At 44.9% G+C, this 20,505-nt stretch overlaps 1 protein-coding gene across 1 annotated transcript in view; it reads right to left on the bottom strand.

The window, feature by feature from the left end:
• The window catches only part of itga8 (integrin, alpha 8), a 253,980-nt gene that overhangs the window by 34,074 nt on the left and 199,401 nt on the right, over nucleotides 1–20,505 (bottom strand). The window contains exons 24-26 of the mRNA XM_038797951.1: nucleotides 19,110–19,215; nucleotides 11,801–11,959; nucleotides 3,417–3,542 (exon numbers count right to left, since the gene is read on the bottom strand). Coding sequence (XP_038653879.1) covers nucleotides 3,417–3,542; nucleotides 11,801–11,959; nucleotides 19,110–19,215 — 391 coding nt within the window. The remainder of the gene's footprint in view (nucleotides 1–3,416; nucleotides 3,543–11,800; nucleotides 11,960–19,109; nucleotides 19,216–20,505) is intronic.

Raw genomic sequence — 20,505 nt, 5'->3', positions numbered from 1 at the left:
GCCAGCCTCCCTTCTCCTCTGCTCCTTTCAAGCATCACTCTCTTCACCCGCGGGGACTTCCCTCCCCATACAAATCCCAGAATAATTTTATTCAGCCTCTTAAAGAAGGACCGCGGGATAAAGATGGAGAGACACTGAAAAAGAAACAAGAACCGCGGGAGAATCGTCATCGCCAATGACAGCGGGAGCGCATTCCACTTCCGGACCTCCTCCCTCACTCGTTCCACCAGTCAGGATAGGTTGAGCTCATGCAACTTGCCCCAGTCACGTGCCACCTGAATCCCCAAATATCGGAAACTCTCCCCCACTAGCCTGAACAGCAACCCCTTCAGCCCACTCTCCTGCACCCTCGCCTGAATTACGAACATCTCGCTCTTAGCCATGTTCAATTTATATCCTGAGAACCAGCCAAATTCCCTCAGGATTTCCATAATACCGTCCATCCCCACTATTGGGTCCGATACATATAACAGCATATCATCCGCGTATAACGAGACTCTATGTTCCACTCCCCCCCGGACCAGCCCTTTCCAGCCCCTAGAAGCTCCCAGTTTTAAGGGAAATTTCTGAAGGTATTAAAGATCAAATATATGTAATACTTACATAAAGCCTCTTGAATCTTCAGCAAATGAAAATTAATATCAGTTCTCCTGCTATTAATCTTTTAAAGACTATAGAATAATTACTACAATTCATTTATTTAAGATGCAGTTTTTCATAAAGGCCTATCATGTTAAGCACTTTTTACGGTCAATATTAATATTTTAAAGATCACTTGAAGGAAATTATATTACAGATATCTTATGTATGTTCTGCAACATTCAAAGTATATTTGGTACTTAAAAGGTTATCACGAAAGCCAATTTCCAGAAATGTCTAAATTATTCATTGAACATCCATCAAGCTGATTACACTTTGTACTGTTTACTGTGTCTTCCAAGCAAATTACAAAAAGGCACGGTCGAACAAAAATAAGGCCAGGTCACACCAGAAAGGCAGAATTGCAGCAGTGCGATCATAAATAGCTTAACGTTAGCAAGCAATTCTCCAAACCATTACAATTAGTAAAACGTACTTTCAACCATAAAAAACACACAGAAGTCAAAAGTGCTCCAGTGTGCCTATTTTACTTTGGGTCCAAGCCTCACTTGAAGGCCTCAGATTTAAAGATGGTGTTCTTTTCTCAAGGCTGCACATCACAGCAGAACAATGCCATTATCTGCATTCAAACTGTCTTCAGAAAATTGAGTGGGACACCTAATTTGCAATATTTCGAGACATTCTCTGCTTCCTCTTTCTCCTTCCATTTTCAACCGACTCACTTCTCGTGCTACAATTGCGAGAACAATACAGAATGCCATACAGTAAACTGCAAATTCCAGTCGGATCAACAAATGGGACAGACACGTACATTTTCTGGAGCTAGGAGCTGGCTGCCATCAGGTTTAAAAAAATACCTTGAGTCAACTTTAGGTTTATTTTGTATAGACTATAATTTGTTTTTCTGTCAGTAATTTCACTTTGTTTTGGTTTACCCCTTGCTGAAGGACATAAACACCTATGAAGGGCATAAACAGTCAGTTATTTTCATATTCTGGGGGAGGGATGTGACTTCAATTTGTACACTTTCATTTAATTGATGTGTCAGTGGATTTTAAAGGCTGAAAGAGATAGTGGTGAGAATTAGGCGATGAAAGCAGAAATTTGACAATCTCTTTAGGGTTAAAGAAGCTGCAAAATAACAGCCGGGCTCGCTTGCTAATTCGATGGAGAAGTCAGTGGTACTCTGGAATACGATGGATAATTGACTGGCCATGGTGGTTCACTAATGGAATCTGAAGGATGGGCCTGTCACTGGCTGTTAGGATTCTTTACAATCTGCTTCACATAATAGTACAAGGCAACAACCTGATGAAGATGGAGTGATTCGCCCATCAAAGAAGTGAGGCTGACGCCTGGAAGCTTATTAGTGCATCGTTCTGGGAGATCAAATAATTTCAGCTATTTGAACCCCAGCAGTTCTCTTATGAACTTGACCTTGAAATTAAATGGTGCTATTGCAGTCTTACAGGCATAAAAGAGCCATTTAACATGCCTGTCAGGATGACGCATTGTGTGCCATAACTGCGCTACTCAACCTTTTGACATAGGCTGAAACAAGCATTCGGTACTTTGGACTGGATTCTCCGGTTTCCCAGCCGCGTGTTTCTTGGCTACGCTGTTCGCTGCCACAGGGATTCTGGTCTTCCACCACTTGTCAACGGGATTCCCCATTAAAGCCACTCCACGCTGACAGGCTGGAATGCATGGCTGTTGGGAAATGTGAATCGCAATGACCGGAGAATTCCGGGCCTTTGCCTAATGGATATTTTAGATTCTCTTTATAATATTGATCTGTCCAAATGTAGAGAGCCTAGCATTGGGGCCACTGCATTCAGGAAAACATGACTTTCATGTGGGATAGCCAACGGTTCTTAAAAGAACTGTTTAATATGACCACCAGCAAGACAAGTATTAAAAGAGAACTGAATGGGGAACTGGGAAGTACACAGCAGCTCCTCCCATTCCTGAAACAAAAATCCTCTTCTCCAGTGAGCTGCCGGACAACCAGCAGGTATCTACAATTTGCTACTTTCATGTGAATGAAGTCTGAGGCCCAGTTTTAGGGTGTGCCTAATATTGCGATCAGTCGCAGTGATTGTTCTCTGCCTCCTGTTCGCATTGGAGGCTGGTGGTGCACACCAATTTCTCTGCCCTTGTATCTTGACCATGCTAATACATGCCAAAGCTTCCAAGACTTGTTTAAGTGAAGTGATCCCGAAATGGGAAAAAATATACTCTTCATATTGGGCAAACAGAGACTTCTCTTCTGTGGATACCTCAGTAGCTCAGTTTGATGAACCTTTGAAACTGGATGAAGGGATTCTTCGAAAGTCAAATATTTAACTGGACATAAGAAAATATTCACAAAGATTAACTTAAAAGAAAAGTGGAGAAAAAATATTAGTCAAACATTACTTCCTGAAGTTATGAAAGTTTAACAGTTTATCAGTGAATTAAGTATTTTGTTAACAATTAGATGGATTGTGGATTGGGGGGGGGGGGGGGGGGGGGGCACCATAACAACCCAGAAACAGGAAAACTGGTAACGGCAAAGGTGCAACTTGACAGACAAAAAATGTGCCACTCTGAAGACATGCCACAGTTTTGTCAAAATAAAAGGAAAACTTGCCTGTAAACTTTTGAGAGCAGTATGTTACAAATATACATATTAAAAGCCATTTTATTAGACAGTTGGGCAATTGCAACACTAAAACTTAGTTTCCACATGGAAATGCACAATAGCTGCAGGAATAGTCACTTTCTAAAAGGATCAATAAAGATAATTTTCACCATCAGCACTGTCCTTTCCTTACCAGTACTTTTGACTGCTCATATTTTAGAGGCTGCGGTAACCTCACTTCTCGTCTTGTGATGTGATGTGTGGTCGTCGGAGGCTCCCTCAAGCTGATATGTTCTCCAGTAGCTGACGGGTCAACAGTCTACAACCAGAAAATTATACACCATGAGAATAGCTTGACTGATCACCACTGAAACCATGAAATCATGAAACTTGACCTCCTTCATATGCACTGTCTTTAGATGTAAAGACATATTCTTCCTGTAAATTGAATCCGTCCATTGAAACTGTCACACAAGTTAATTGCATCTAGCAACATGAAAACACAGCAACCTTACAGCCCAGCTTGATGCTATCCATCACTTTAATAAGTTAATGTATTTTGCTATGCAATCCGTTACATTTCTGTCAAGACAAAGCAACACTAAAACTTTTTGAAAAAGATTTCATAGAACATAGAACAGTACAGCACAGGCCCTTCAGCCCACGATGTTGTGCCAACCATTTATCCTAATCTAAGATCAACCTAACCTACACCCCTTCAATTTACTGCTGTCCATGTGCCTGTCTAAGAGTCATTTAAATGTCCCCAATGACTCTGACTCCACCACCTCTGCTGGCAGTGCATTCCACACACCCACCACTCTCTGTGCAAAGAACCAACCTCTGACATCTCCCTTATACCTTCCTCCATTCACGTTAAAATTATGTCACCTCGTGACAGCCATTTCCACCCTGGGGAAAAGTCTCTGGCTATCCACTCTCCATGTCTCTCATCACCTTGTACACCTCTATCAGGTCACCTCTCTGCCTCTTCGCTCCAGTGAGAAAAGCCCTAGCTCCCTCAATCTTTCTTCATAAGTCATGCCCTCCAGTCCAGGAAGCATCCTGGTAAATCTCCTCTGCACCTTCTCCAAAGCATCCACATTCTCCTATAATGAGGCAACCAGAACTGGACACAATATTCCAAGTGCGGACTAACTAGAGTTTTATAAAGCTGCAGCAAAACCCCGCAGCTCTTAAACTCAATCCCCCTGTTAATGAAAGCCAACATACCATACGCCTTCTTAACAAACCTATGAAGGATCTATGTACGTGGACCCCAAGATCCCTCTGATTCTCCACACTTCCAAGAATCCTGCCTTTAACCCTGTATTCAGCAATCAAATTCAACCTTCCAAAATGAATCACTTCACATTTATCAAGGTTGAACTTCATCTGCCTCTTCTCAGCTCAGCTCTGCATCCTGTCAATGTCCTGCTGTAACTTGCAACAACCCTCAACATTATCTACAACTCCCCCACCATTTGTGTCATCGGCAAACTTACTAACCCACTCTTCCACTTCCTGATCCAAGTCAGTCATATAAAAAATTCCTTCCTTACAGTCATAATATGCCAGAAATTTCTGTCAAGATAACAGTAAGGCAAATGGCACTTGCCATTATTCACAGTAAAACTTTACAGTGTGGGGTTGGCGCACAGTTTAATGCAAATATTCACAAGTTGCTGTCCCAGCTCCTTCTCTTTGCTGCTAGCTTTGCAAAAGTAGCATCTCCTCTTTAACCTCTCCAAATATTTTAGGAAGTTGCTGTTTCCTCATGAATTTCCCATTAAAATTGCCTTGTCATTATAAGTGTAAGTGCCCTTTTATTAGTGTGACAAGTGTTAATAACCGCTAATTAACAACTCTGGAACAAAACATTTATTATCGTAGATTTTCCAGCATTTTCTCTTTGGTTTCAGATTTCAGCATCCGCAGTAATTTGTTTTTATCGCCAATGATTCTGCTCCCCGACTCTCTGGTCCCACCTGGCCCTCTGGCTCTCCCAATCCTCCGACTCTCCATTGACCCTCTTTCTCCATCCTCCTCCCTGACCCGACCAGCCCTGACCTCGCCAACCAACCATCTTACCCCCCACCTTGCTACCCTATCCAGATGACACCCTACCCACCCTTACACCTGGCACCCTGTTCCAGCTTGCGCGCTAACTGCCCTGCCATCCTACCCACCTCACCATATACCACCCTGCCATCGTACCCATAATTCTACCTATCCAGCTGGCATTCTTCCACTCTATCCACGCAACCCACTGATCTCACGCATATTTACTACCATAGTGAAAAGCTGTTTAAATTTCTCAAATCGTTTCACTGTGTTAGTTAATGACAACCTTGGCTTCCCCTGACAACCGTGGAGTGTGAGGAAGGACTCTGAGAACAGATATGCTCTGCCAGCTGCCTCTCCTCAGAAGATTCAGCCCATTAACTTTCGCAATATCTTGTCTCCAATTCCTTTCTCTACAGCACTTTTCCTTTAAAAGAGTCTTCTTATTGAGTGACATATGAGCCGTTTAATAAGTTGGTCGGTTGTGTTCTTGGTCTACTGAGCAGTCAATCCAACTCTCTAAAGCCATCTGCCCGTGGATGCCAGTGCAGGAGGACTCCATCTGAGGATACTGCACCTTTTCTAACTCTGTGTCCTTAAAGCATGGACGTAGGGTATGTGGGAGACTTAGGAGGTGTGTACATAATCACCCACCCATTAAGAGTCCTGAGGGAGCCAGACTGCTCTGCACTGGTGTAGACTGGTAATTCAGTAAACCTAGGTCAATGTAGTCAATTTTCTTCAACAAGGATTTGACAGTACGGACCCCTCTTTCTGCCTCACCATTGGACTGAGGGTACCTGAGCGAGCTGGTGATATGGACGAAACCATATGCCGCCATGAAACATTTGAAAAGGTCATTGGCAAACTGTGGGCTGTTATCGGCGACAGCCAAATTGGTGATGCCATGCATGGCAAAAATTTCCTTGAGCATAGCAATAATTGCCACTTAGGTGGGCTCACATTGCCATTTCACCTCAATCCACCGAGATTAATAGCCCATTATGACGAGACAGGTTTTATCCGTGAAGACAGAAAGGTCCATCACGAGCTGCTCCCACAGTCAGGTTTGGCTGGAAGACACCATCAATGGTTCCTTGTAGTTTATGGATAGCGCAAGTAATAAAATTGGAAATTGTGCCTTCAGTGGCTTTGGCAATACCCAACCACCAGAATTATGGGCACAAGCCTTGCATTTGATACCAAGTGTAAGCAATTCAGAGTGTTTAGCCTGAGGACCCTGGGAATGGAAATGTGGTCATTACAGATTAACAAGTCATCCGTAAGACTAAGGTTATGATGTTGTTCAGAACTGCTTCAGAGTACAATTGCTAGGAACATACACAGGCCATCCAGTAAAGCTGTACTCTCATATCTGTGCACACGCGACATTTATTTTCTGGGCTGCTCAAATTCCTTCTAATTTCTGGGTGACTACCGGGAAGAGTTTAGCGGACAAGGAAACACTGGGCGCGACATAGTCAGAAAAATATAAATGGTTCTGTATCGCGCCACATTTGTTCTTCACAATGTGAGAGATTTTCCCAGTTTTTGGGAGCAGTAATATAAGTTTTTATTGGTTTAAACTTTAGATAATTGTTCCCAATTGGCAATCAGAAAAACCTGATAAGATTGCGGTTTCCACTAGTTTTATTATATTTCCCGTGGAATCCTAAATGGTTTTGTAACTCTTTAATTTTTGCCGGGGTCTTTGATGATTGCTACATAGCTAACATTTTTTTGGTAGTGGGACATATCTTCTGTTCTTTTACCTGGTTCAGCCTTGCTTTTTCAAGATAGTTGGAATGGTTTGGTTCAAGAGATATATTGGCCGGAATTTTCCAGTCGTTCTCGCTGAAGGGATCTTGCGGTCCCGCTGATGGAAAACCCCAGCTGCGTGTTACGTGTGTATGCGTGTGTGTGTGAGGGGGTGGGGGGAGCGGAAGATAACAGTGAATTAGAGGATCCTGCCGCCAGCCACTGCCAGGCTATCTCCACCACTACAAGACATACTGCCGGGGCGGGTGGAAATTCCTTCGATCAGAGGTGCTAGCCAAGTCATAAACGTCTGTGACAATTCTTTCATTATACATATTTAAAATAATAGTGTCAGATGTTTGTAGTTCACTTTTGTGACTATAGAAATGATTTAAGATTAAATCCTTGAATGCTAAAATTGTCTTTACAGTATTTAAGCAGTTAAACATTTTCCAGCTAAATGCGTTCTAGTGTGTAATGACCAAATGTCCAAAAGCTGCTTGTATTTACTGATGATGCTGCTGAAATAATTTTAATTGATTGCAAATGTTTCAGATTCTTCAGTGATGACTGAATGTTCTGAAGAGGTTATATTGTTTACACTTCATTTTCATTGAGGCCTTGGACTGAAAAGGGACAAAAAAATAACGCGAATGTGTACAAAACTACAGAAAAACAGATGAACATAGATTACAAACAAACAAAAATACTGGAAATAACCTGGCACAGAGATTGGCGCAGAGCTTGGATTCTAATCTTCCCATCTTAAAAGTGATTCTAACTCCATTCACAGACTGTAGACACTACCATGAGGCAGTATTTAATTGTCAATGTTGCAGTTCCATTGCAGCACAAGCAGCAGGCACTCAATGTTTCATCAAAACAGGTAAAATCTTTCAGTGCTTGACAGGGTAAATGCTGGGAGGATGTTTCCCCTGGCTGGGGATTCTCAAACTGGAATATCGCTCAAAAGGTTTGTGGATTATTGGAATTATGTACCCCAGGGAGCAGTGGATATTTGGCTTTGAGCATACTCAAGAGAGAGGCTGATAGATTATTGGATACAAAGAGAATCGAGGGATGTAGGATGTTGTGGGAAGATGGAGTTCAGGGTAAAAGATCAGCCATGATGGGCCTAATGGCCTAATCCTGTTTCTATCTGTTCATAGATGTGTATTCTGAAATAAGTTGGAAGTACTCTATCCCCCCAGCTCATTATTCTCACAATCACTCATTGGGAATGGCATCAGAGCCTATTGAAAGGTGGAGCAAGGATCTGCCTCTAGAACCTTTAGACCGATAGGTCTGCAATGGTCACGAGGATACACCTGGGATGATTTGAAGTAGTCATGGCCTTCTTGTTCTTGTTCGCCATACAGCCTCACATTTTCTCACTTAACAATTAACATTAGCAAATATTAACTGCCTGCCAGTTTGGCTGGAGATACCCAAGGATTCGGAAGGAGGTATTAAACTTGTGGAAAGTAAATGTAGTTTATAGCATTGTAATACCAACGTATATGTTACAGAGTGGCAAATAGTTTGAGCTAGTGAGACCCCAAACTGTAAGGTTGATGATCTAACTTGCATTGTTGCGGGAGATTAAAAAACAAGGTTAAGAAAAACCTGACGAGAATTATCCTGAGTCACTTGTTCCCTCCATGCTACTTTTAGACTGAATGAAAACACGCATGAATAACTTATTCCCAAGCTTCTGCCAATACTGCTTTGAACCAGGCCACGAGGTGGCACGGAAAGCATCCCAGAGGTGGCCAGTTTTCCCTTGTTAAGTGAGTATTTACAAGATTGGGCATTTTTTGTTTGAAAGGAAAAGTGAGTTAAATTTAAATTGATAAGGTTTCAGGATAAAAGTTAGGAGTAGAAACAAAATTGTCAGAAGGATAGCAAACAATGCACATTTGCTACAGAGGTTAGTTGGGGTGGTGAGGGTGGGGTAGGAATAAGTATTGGGTACACCATCTTCATTACTTCTCATTTATATCTGGAAGGTCCATTCAATCTAAGGAGACATCTTTGAGGACCCATAAAATGAACCAGACAAAATATGTATGTGGGTAGGAGATGAGGTTAAATGCAGATCAATCTATAACATATTGAAATCAAAAATGGCCAACACATATACTTTATGAGCATTTCCTTGGTGGTGGAGGGTGAGGAGCATTTCTGCACTATATAACAGGGCTGGGAACAGAACTGTACTTTAGATTCTTTTTATCTGTTTCAATGATATTTTTCTATCACATAACACTGTCCAATAATTCTGGCCTCTTCTACACCTCCAATTTTAATGACTTCATCATTGGCAGTCATGCATTCAATTGCCTGGACACCAAGCTCTGAAGTTCCTTCCCTAAAGCTCTCAAGCTCTCTAACTTGCTTCTCTCCTTTAAATCACTCTTTTAAAAACCATTTTGGTCTTAATATCGCCTTCTGTGGTTTGGTGACACCTTGGCATGTTAAAGACACTATAAATACAAGTTACTGTTGTTATAAACATAATCTGGGAAAGACTCAGAAAGGAGTATTATCAGGCAGACCTTGTTATGGATATGCAACCCTCGTCTGATTCACCTCTCTGCACTTTTCCCCAGGAGATTCTTTACACCCAGATGGTCAAGACAGAAATTGACCTCAGCAACTAGTCACTTTTTAACCATGTTATCTTAAGAAAAAGTTAAGCATCATTGCTTGTGTGGTTAAGCAGATGAACATCTTTTTTTCATTTTTATTTTCTAGCAACATTCATGTTGTAACCTGAAAATTGGACACTTATTCATTTAAACACTAACAGGTTATTAATTCATTGTCAGCATTATCAGTCAGGTTATATTTTTATGCAGTAAAACAGGAAATTACCCAACTTGCCTTACTGTGAGAATTAGAAAGAAAGTAATGACAGTGTAGCTGGTAATAATAACAACACAAGTTAAGTTGGGCAAAAAGCCATCTGGTTCCCTTGCTCTTTTACCATGTCTCAAATCTGAAAAATATCTTCACCAATGAACCTATATATTATTTCTGCATTCTACCATGTTACATGATAAGTATGTAAAATGTATTATGAACAGTATCTAATCAATTTAACATGATTTATATCCTGTTAAACGTGCTACAAGAATAAATCTGCACTGACCATACAATCTACATTTCCCAGTCCAGTCGAGACTGCACGAACTCCTGCTGGTACAGATGGAAAAACAATTCCCCTTCATCTCTCAAGGCAAGTGTGTGCTTATCGAGATATATATATATATTATATTTAAAATCTTATTAATCTGTTGGATTTGTTGCAGTTGCCATTTTTCCAATATTCAAATCCCATACATATTTATATTTCTCATTCATTTTCACTTGAGATGATGTTGGCCTGAATTTTCACTTCCGAGTTGGGAGCAAAACGTTGGGACAATTCTCGGTTCCGCAATGCCAAGCCTGGAAAAAGTGCCCCAGATGGTCAGATTTTTGATCTGGGGGCGCGGAGTGAAATGGGATTCGGGACCGTCACCCCCAGAAACAGTTTGGAAACAGCACAAGGGCTGTTGGGTGTAAAGGCGGGCTAGGATAAAAGACCCACCGTGGTGACCCGGCACTGTGGAAAAAACCCCCAACATAAAACAGCCCTCAACTCTCATAGCTCCCCACTTCCCATCCATGCTAACTCATGCAAAATCATGCCCCCCCCATCAACCCCATGGTTCCTCATACCCTCCATGCAAATCTATGCCCGTGTATCCACCCCAATGGCCCTTTATAGCCCCAATGTCAATTTAGTGCCAACTTGAACTAGCCCATGCATTCCACACACCAGGTTTGTCCATATATCTTCCATGCCAACTTACCCAACATCCATCATGAGCAGACTTCGGGACCCAAGCTGAGATTGAATAAAATTCTTAGGCATCAACTGATGAATTTGCTATTTAAGAAACTCTCATTGATAAAAACCCATTCACTACATTTAACTTCATTTAATCTTTAATAAAAACAAACATTTCTATTCATAATCATATTCCACTTCAAAGAATTTATAAGCACTTGTGGCTGGTAATCAAACTGTGGACTGACAGGCACACCACTGTGACAATGATAGGTTGTGAAATCAGTCCAGCAGCATTAATCCTATAATGATAAGCCTCTGGCTTATGTCAACAGACAAGAGTGAAGTAGCAAGCGCTGTGTTTATTTAACGTTCCAGGCAGTTTTTTCAGATATTTAAAGGGCAGGATATTTAACAGCCTTGACTGTTTGATCACACCATTTGACAGCTTTAATGAGCTTGACAGTTCCGGTGAGTATATGTACTTTGTACACACATTCGTGTCTACTTTTAACAATCCCAAAGGATACCTTATCCTTCTCAAAGGGCACATGACCTCTCCTATAGATACCCTGGACCTTTCCAAAAGGTTACCCCAGTTCTCCAGAAGGCACCCCACCATTCCAAGTAATTCTAGTAAGTTTAGACATTCTTCTGCTAAGTTTAAAGTGCACAGGTCATGTTTTGGAAATCCCACTAACAAAAGTCAGATCAGACTGAATATGTGCAGTTTCTTCTGTGAATCAGGGATTGGAAACCATAACTTGTCCCCTTCCCTCCCTACAAAAATGGTGGGGGCTGTGTTCAGGGGCATGACTTCCAGCTTTTTCATTACAGTGGAGAGACTTTCTATCTGAGCACAGAGTGCTTGATTTCATCTCACAGTCCTTCACAGAAACAAGTAAAATGATACCTACCTCTAACTGTAGAGGATTAATTGTAGCATTCGTGTGGCAGTGCAAAGGTCCATTTGTCTTTAGCTGCAAGATGTACAGCAGATATTCATCTCGGTAATTACTCGGCCAATGCACTTCCATGACTGCAGCACTGATTGCACTCGGCCCACTGTTGTGTAGCTGAAAAAATGTTTTAAAAATAGATAACATTACATGCCTTCCTCTTAACACTTAATAGCAGGATGTCAATAACATACATTAGAGATGGCCAACGTGACTGTTTTTTACACAGCAGTGAAGTAATGTCATCCCAAAAAGCTTATATGTGTAATATTCTGAAGGATTCCTAAATTAAGATAGACTGAACAGGAAATCCAACTTCACATTGAAAGTTCAAATATACAATTAATCCATTAGATGATATTGATTGATGTTGAATAAGTGCCACATATTCATTGTTTCTTGGCCAAAAGTTAATATGTGGCGCATACCAATAATATTCATAACTAGTACATTTTCAAAATGTATTTATGACTTTCATCTCTTCCTACCCTTCCATCATCTCTAGTTGCATGGATAAAATGCTCCCGTAGCTGCCGGTGCCACTTTGTCTTCAAGCACCAGGATATGCAACAAACAGCTTGGAGTAACTCTCTTCCCAATGTTACAACTTTCCCTGGGTGGGATTCTCCCATCGGGCGGCTAAGGGCCGACGCTGGCGGAAAAACAGGAGTATTTTACACCGCCGCCCATTCTGGGACCCAATTCTGCGACCCACAGTGAGGTAGCATGGCGCTGGAGCGGCCCACGCCACTCCAGCTGCCAATCCCGGCCTGAACCCAGCGCCGCAGGGTCCGTGCATGCGCAGTTGGGCCGGCGCCAACTCGCACATGCGCAGTGGCCTTCTTCCCCGCACCGGCCCCTATGCCAAATGGCGCAGGGCTACAGGAGCCGGCGTGGAGAAAAGGAGGTTGGGGGACAGAGAGGCCGGCCCCGATCCGCGGGCCAGGCCACTACGGACGATCCCCCCGGCGTCGGACCCCCCCCCCCCCCCCCAAGGCCGCCCCGGCCCCTTCAACGCCGAGGTCCCGCCGGCTCAGAGGATGTTAGAATGGGGCCGGCGGGACTCGGCTTTTTGATGACGGCCGCTCGACCCATCCGGGCCGGAGAATCGGCACGCCGGCCCATGCCGGAGAGTCAGCGCATACCCCATGCCGACCACACCAGCCCCAATGGCGCTCTGCGGAGAATCGCGTCCCGACATCGGGGTGGCGTGGCGCGATTCTCCAACCCGACGGGGGGTCGGGTTTCTCCTTAAATACTCTCTCAGGCACAGTGGCGGTAGTCACTTTTATAAGCAGCTTGAACTTCCCAATATCTAACTATATACTTGTGTAACACACAGATGCAACAACTCTTTTGATTGGAACTAGATACTTGTTGCCTTTGTGCATGTATGCCTTCAAGCTCTTTGAAGCTGAACCAAGTAAACATTTGAGAAGACTGAACTGAATATGAATCACTAAGCTACTTTATGAAGAAACATATTTTACATTCTATTGCCAATGAACATACAAAGCAACAATTGTGATTGTGTCGAAACATTAAAGTTTGTCTTTGCATAATAATGCACAATATTGACACACTATACTTCCACCGTATCACAAAATCCTGGACTAGTACGCAGTCAATTCCAGCCTGACCTGGAGTCGTAATGCAGGTGAAATTAGGTTTTATATAAATATCCGAGGTCCTTGGTTGAGCCCAATAAAATGCAGTCACCAGGGGCGGGATTCTCCGTGAATTGGCGCGATGTCCCGACGCCGGCGCCAAAAAGGCGCGAAACACTCCGGCGTCCAGGACACTGACGCACAGGGCACTGACGCCCAGGACACTGACGCACAGAACCCTAACACACAGGACCCTAACACACAGGACCCTAACACACAGGACACTGATGCACACGACACCCACACACAGGGGACGGATGGACAGGAGTCACCATTCCAGCAAACCCTGGACTTTGGGTCAGATGAGGAGCACGACACTACGCCACTGCTATGTCCTCCACCCTCCACCATCGCAGAGCCATTCACCTCGGTTGAGCACTTTAGCAATGAGACATCTGGGACACTAACTGGTGCGCACAACACAGCCATCCCGGTACAGCAAGTGGAGGCAGGAGCAGCCGAGGGGCCGGGCGGCCGGAGGGCAGCCCTGCGCAGGCAACCATCTGCCGCCCAGACAGGTCCCGGGTTCCTGGAATTACCACACCCACCCATAGACCCAATGTAGTCACGGATCAAGGGATGCTCGAAGGGGATGACGGCCAGCTTGTGACGGCTGCAGGCACAGGTGGAGGAGTCCACCCGTGTGCAGGAGCAGGGAGTGGTGCTGGTCATGCGTGCCACCCAGGCCGAAACCGAACGGGTGGCATCCACGGTGGAGGCAATGGGTGCGACGGTGTCAGACATGGGTTGCAGTGTGCAAGGCCTGGGGCTTTCCGTGCATGAGCCAGAGCCAGCAGCAGATTGCAGAGGCTCTCAACGCAGTGGCCCAGTCTCAGCAGGCCATCGCTGGGGGCATTGGCGCCTTTGCCTTGGTGCTGGCTGGCATCGCCCAGACACAGACAGGGTTGGCCAACTCCCTGAGCTCCATAGCTGCAAACTTGCAGACCCTTGTTGATACCAGGGTGGGCCCCCAGGACTGGCAGCACCAGGTTTCGGAGGGGCGTCGGATGCTCGGTCTGTTCACATCCCCGACCCATGTAGAAGCCCGGCGGCCATCCGCACCCCGAAGGAGGAGGAGGTGCTGGGGCCCGTTCCGGGTCACCCTGTAGGGGAGGTCACAGAACACCGTGACACCTCGCACTCCCCCCCCCCCCCCTCTCTGTCCCAGGTGCATCTGGTGGGCAACGGGCAGGACAGGCTGGCAGCTCGCCATACCAGTCGCCCGAGCCGCAGCCTGGCCCATCTAGGTCGGGCCGTCCCAGGAAACGGCCGCCAAAGGAATCCCGAGTCACAGGGCAGGAATCACAGGAGTCCACCTCCAGTTCTGCTGTATCATCTAGGTGGAGTCATAGGGCGCGTAAAGCCAGTAAATTAGACACTGAGTAAGTTGGCACGGGTGCAGTGCACAGATTAGTTATAGGGGCTAGGCCACGTGTATGAACTGTTTATTATTAAAATCCTTTCACACCTACAGAAGCTGCCTTTGTGCTCTGTCCGATGCATGCGGGGGTGTGGTGTGAGGTGAGCGCCAGTGTGTGTGTGAGAACGTCGGCCTCAGGTGAGTGTGCCCCCCCCCCCTCCCCCCGGATCGCCCTTGCCATCCCCCGGGCAGACGACGTGACCATGCGCTGCAGTGTCACGGCCGCATGCAGGGATGGTCGGCTTGGAGGGTGGTACTGTGGCCATGAGTCAGACATTGTCCAACGATGTAGAGCCAGGAGCTCATCGCAGGGTTGTCATCATCCTCTGTGGCCTGCAATAGACACGCTTCCACCGGCGACCGTGTGAGCCCTGCCCATTGTGCCGCAGGTGGATGGTGTGGTGGTGTGCATGCGGGTGGGGTGAGGGTGGTGGCATTCGGTGGTTGGGATGAGGGTGTTTGGTGTTTTGATGGGTGGGGTGAGGGTGGTTGCTGGTGGGTGGGTGGGGTGAGGGTGTTTGGTGTTCGGTGGGTGGGGGAGGATGGTTGGTGGGTGGGTGGGGTGACGGTGGTAGGCTGGTGCCGTAGTGTGCAGTCTGTGCCCATACTCGGCGATTCCAACATCCCCCTAGTCTGTGAACCAGGCGGCTATCAGCCTGTCCCTTGCCCGCTGGCCTCGCTTCCATGTCCAGCCTGTCTGTCCTGACCATTGCCCCCATCCTCCTCATCTGGTGAGGTCTGCGCCTCAACTTGTTGCTCCTTCCCCTCCTCTGCCTGCGGCACATTGGCCCTCTGCTGGGCTATGTTTTGCAGGACACAGCAGACCACAACGATGTGGCCAACCCGATCTGAAGGGTACTGGAGGGCCCCTCCAGAGCGGTCCAGGCACCGGAAACGCATCTTCAGCAGCCCAAAGCACCTCTCTATCACACCCCTGGTCACTGCATGGGCATCATTGTAACGGTTCTCTGCGTCAGCCTGTGGCCTCCATATAGGCGTCATCAGCCACGACCGCAACGGGTAACCCCTGTCGCCCAGCAACCAGCCCCTCAGCTGGGTGGGGGGCGCGTCCCTCGAATATGGTGGGGTTGAAAGATTGCGCCACTACGTATGAGTCATGTACACTGCCCGGGTACTGGAGCAGACGTGCAGGATCATCATACGGTGGTCACAGACCACCTGCACGTTCATGGAGTAGGTCCTCTTCCTGTTCGTGAACACGGCCCTGTTATCCGCAGGTGGCCTCACGGCGACGTGCATCCCAACGATCGCCCCCTGGACTATGGGCATCCTGGCCACGGCAGCGAATCCCGCTGCCTGGGCATCCTGGTGGGCGCGGTCCACAGGGAACTTAATATAGCGGTCCACAATGGCAAACAGTGCGTCTGTCACTGCATGGATCGTGCCTGCGAGATGCCGGACAGGTCCCCACTCGGCAACTGGAATGACCCCGTGGCATAAATGTTCAGGGCCACCGTATACACACAGACAAACAACAGAGGGGATAGGGTGGTGGAAAGGGAAAGAAAATATTCATAAAATAAAAGGTTAGGGATCTTTGATGCTTTGGGATGACTTCTAATCAATGTCTTTCTGAGGATCAGGCTATCGATTGGTACTTCCTTCCATCCAGGCTTGAGATGAGTTTCTCTGGTAAGGTTGTCTACCTTCTCTGCCGACTCAGCATCATTTCAGGTTTACAGCAAAACGGTACTCACTGCTTTCAGAACAATAAAACAGTTCTTTCACTTTCGCAAGCAGGGAGAGAGAGAGAAAGAGAGAGAGAGAGTGTTCTTTCCATTTCCAAGGTCTAAACATTTCTGCCTAGTTCTCTCAGAAAGCATTACACAGGAACCAATCGCTGACTGTTGTCAGGCAGAACACTGTCCCTGGCCAACCTACTGGTAGACAGTTAACCAATCGATCTGACTCCTTCAAAAACTGGCTCCTCAGATCCACTCGGTGCTGAAGAGTCTGGGCAGGGTGGTACCCTGGAACCTGCGATGCCACCTGGGCACTGCCAACCTGGCACCTTGACACCGCCATCTGGGCACCCTGACAGTGCCACCCCAGCACTACCAGTGTGCCTAAGTAGCACTGCCAGGTTGGCAGAGGTATTGCCAAGCTGGCAATGCCAAGCTACTCTGGTGTCATGTCGGGAATCTGGCCTGGGGTGCCCTGTCTTATGCGGTGAGGTAACAGTGGATCAAGGACCCCCTAATTGGTAAGTTGGGGTGTTGGGGGGTCCAGAAGCCACTGTTGGGGGGGGGGGGGGGGTCGAGAGATTGGGCGACATTTAAAAATGAAGCTAAGTGTGGCCTTGGTAGGGTGTTCCTCGCCAAGACCCCAAAAAAAGAGTCATGTTTAATACCGGGGATGTTCTCGGCACCAAACACCCCGCTAAATGCCCAAAACAGGACTCTTTCTTTTAACCATCAAATTACACCCTGACTCTTCTGCTTAAATAGAACATAGAACATAGAACAGTACAGCACAGAACAGGCCCTTCGGCCCTCGATGTTGTGCCGAGCAATGATCACCCTACTTAAACCCACGTAACCTGTATACCCGTAACCCAACAATCCCCCCATTAACCTTACACTACGGGCAATTTAGCATGGTCAATCCACCTAACCCGCACATCTTTGGACTGTGGGAGGAAACCGGAGCACCCGGAGGAAACCCACGCACACACGGGGAGGACGTGCAGACTCCACACAGACAGTGACCCAGCCGGGAATCGAACCTGGGACCCTGGAGCTGTGAAGCATTGATGCTAACCACCATGCTACCGTGAGGCCCCTAAAGGCACATCCTAACTTTGGGTCCACAAAATAAAAGGATGGGAAACAAAGGAAATAAACAGGAAGGACCCCATCACCCCATGTTATTGAGCAATCTTACTTGCCTTAAGGAAAGTAGCCCCCAACTACTCCCCTGTATGTGAAACTTTTGTGCCTTGTCAACAGTTTTCGTAGCATTCTACTGGAAGACCTGACTGATTGACTTAATTTCTCACTTTTATCCACCTGCTTACATAGCCAGAAAAGACCAAAGATGTCCCTACATAACGGGTGTGAGATGTATATTGATATTAAAATAAGCAAATTAATTGTTTATTATTTATAGACTATGGGGAAATAGCATCAAAATTTAGGTCATGAGACTTTAAAACATCTTGCTTCACTTTAAACAAAACCTGCAGAAAGACACCTTGGAATTAAAAGTTCTTTTTAAAATGATGCTTAAAATTTGCTCCTGACTCAATATTTTTAGTGTGGAAAATTGATCAAAAAATACCAAAACAAGGGCAGCACAGTGGTGCAGTGAGTAGCACTGCTGCCTCACGGCGCTGAGGTCCCAGGTTCGATCCCGACTCTGGGTCACTGTCTGTGTGGAGTTTGCACATTCACCCCGTGTTTGCGTGGGTTTCACCCCCACAACCCATAAAATGTGCAGGGTAGGTGGATTGGCCATGCTAAAATGCCCTTTAATTGAAAAAATTAATTGGGTAATCTAAATTTTTTTAAAAATTATCAAAATAAGCATCTATGGGCTGGATTCTTCCGCCCCGCCCGCCCACTAGACCACCACGGGCGAGATGCGGACAATGGGGTAGTCCATTGTCCTCGGGGGGGATTCTCCGGCCGCTGGGCGGATGCGGCCTGAGAATCCCGCCCTATTTGTGTGATTTTCTGATATACATCTCCCTTGATGTTAAATTATCTTCAAAGTATATCTTTCTTGTTTGTATCACAATTATTTTAATTGCAATAAAAACAGAAAACTCAGCAACATTTTCTGTTTTCATTTCAGATTTTCAGCACCTGTGGTATTTTGCTTTTCTTTGAGTGCTTTCATTGCACGGACTGAATGAAAAATAATTAAATTCATGAATATTCATCGCAGCAGTGAATTTCCAAGGGGGAAACTAATTGTGACTGACTTTCTTTTCCAATTGCACCATGATTGTTTCTTAGTGATCACCAATAAAGAAAATTTACACTATAGAACCTGCAATGAATCATTTATCATGTGTGACGCATATGTTCATGTGTTCCACAGATTTAAAACTGAAAAGCCTGTCTTCTGTCACCATATATTCTATTCCATGACTTTACAATTAATCATTCAACTATCTATCAAATGAATATAAGAAACATTTTTTTTTAAAACTCACTTCATAAACATGCTGAACTACTGGTCCAATGTGCTCCTCATTTTGAAGTCTTTCTTTAATCTTCCAGTCAGTGATGGGCAGAAAGATTTGCTCAGGACGTGACACCCTATTGCAAGAACACAATGGCTCAATATTGTGGTGAAGCTGCAGAGGTCAACCACAGTCTTACACTTTAAAGCAACATGAAAATAAAAGTAAAGCGTGCGAGAAGCAAAGGAAAAGATAAATGCTTCAAAAGAAAGGGGAAAAATATATCACAAAATAAGGACAGACCTCAAATGGGTTCCATCACATAAAGAAATAATACAGATCATCACAACTAATATTACAGTTAAAAACGATAACTAAATTAGTCACAAATTTCAGGCGAAAACTGTGAGGGGAATTACATTTTCTTTTCTATTTCCAGCTAATTAAAATCAGACTCAGCAGATGGAGAAAACATTTTTCCATCCATCTTGCCATCTTCAGAAAACAAATAAAGCAATTTCTTAGAAGGAATAATGTGTTCACTTGTTCTTAAAAAGCGACCCAAACTATTTTTAGTTCATTTCTCATAAAATTACCCATATTGTCACTGTTCAGTTTTAAAAAAAAATTCCCAGACAGTTCCGAATGCTTTATTTTTCTTTCTGGTTTCAATGACACACCATGAATTATGTGCTTTTGATCATTTTGAAATACACCAACTAATAAACGCTCTGGTATATGTATGGATGTAATCCCTGTGGTATGTCCTTCCTGTTAATGTGACGGCAATGCGTTCCCAATCGTTCTGGCCTACAGTCATGTCATGAAGAAAAATTTGTTTTTCTTTGCTACTTCCTAAGCTTGAGCTTCAGTCTTTCCTCAACTTTAAAGCTACCATTTTGGGTATAGTTTTTAAAAAAATATACACAAGTCAACAGTTGCTCCAAGAACCCTATGGTCTGAATTTGCAAAGTTCACGTTTTATGTAATGTTGTTACATTTCCAATTCTGGAGCAAGCAATTAATTTGTAGCATGTCACAAATCCCTATGTTTTTAAAACGTTTGGAACAACATTGCAAAATTCTCAACATTCTAGCGGAAAAAAGCCTGCTTAGAGAAGCAATGTTGGGGTGTGGGAAGTACTGAGCAAAATGCCAGTTAACATAACAAATCACTGCAGACAGTAATACACAACAGGGACAGAAAGCATAATTATATTGCCAGGTCGTTTCAATATAAGCCAGAGGATGTCAACTTAAAGCTGTGTAGCACTCTTGCCTGATTGCACTTTGAGTACTACATTGGTTACCAGCCTTTCTTCAGAATTTTGATTAAGTGAAACATTGAGGCTGTGCAAGTAGTGGTGATTTGGTGACCACAGATGAGTCCAAGGCGAGTAGAAAAAGAGAAACTAGTTTTATTACA

This window comes from Scyliorhinus canicula, chromosome 5 (genome assembly GCF_902713615.1).
Source record: "Scyliorhinus canicula chromosome 5, sScyCan1.1, whole genome shotgun sequence".
NCBI lineage: Eukaryota > Metazoa > Chordata > Chondrichthyes > Carcharhiniformes > Scyliorhinidae > Scyliorhinus > Scyliorhinus canicula.
Note: the sequence above shows the minus strand (reverse complement) of the source record. Positions and strands in the feature narration are given on the sequence as shown.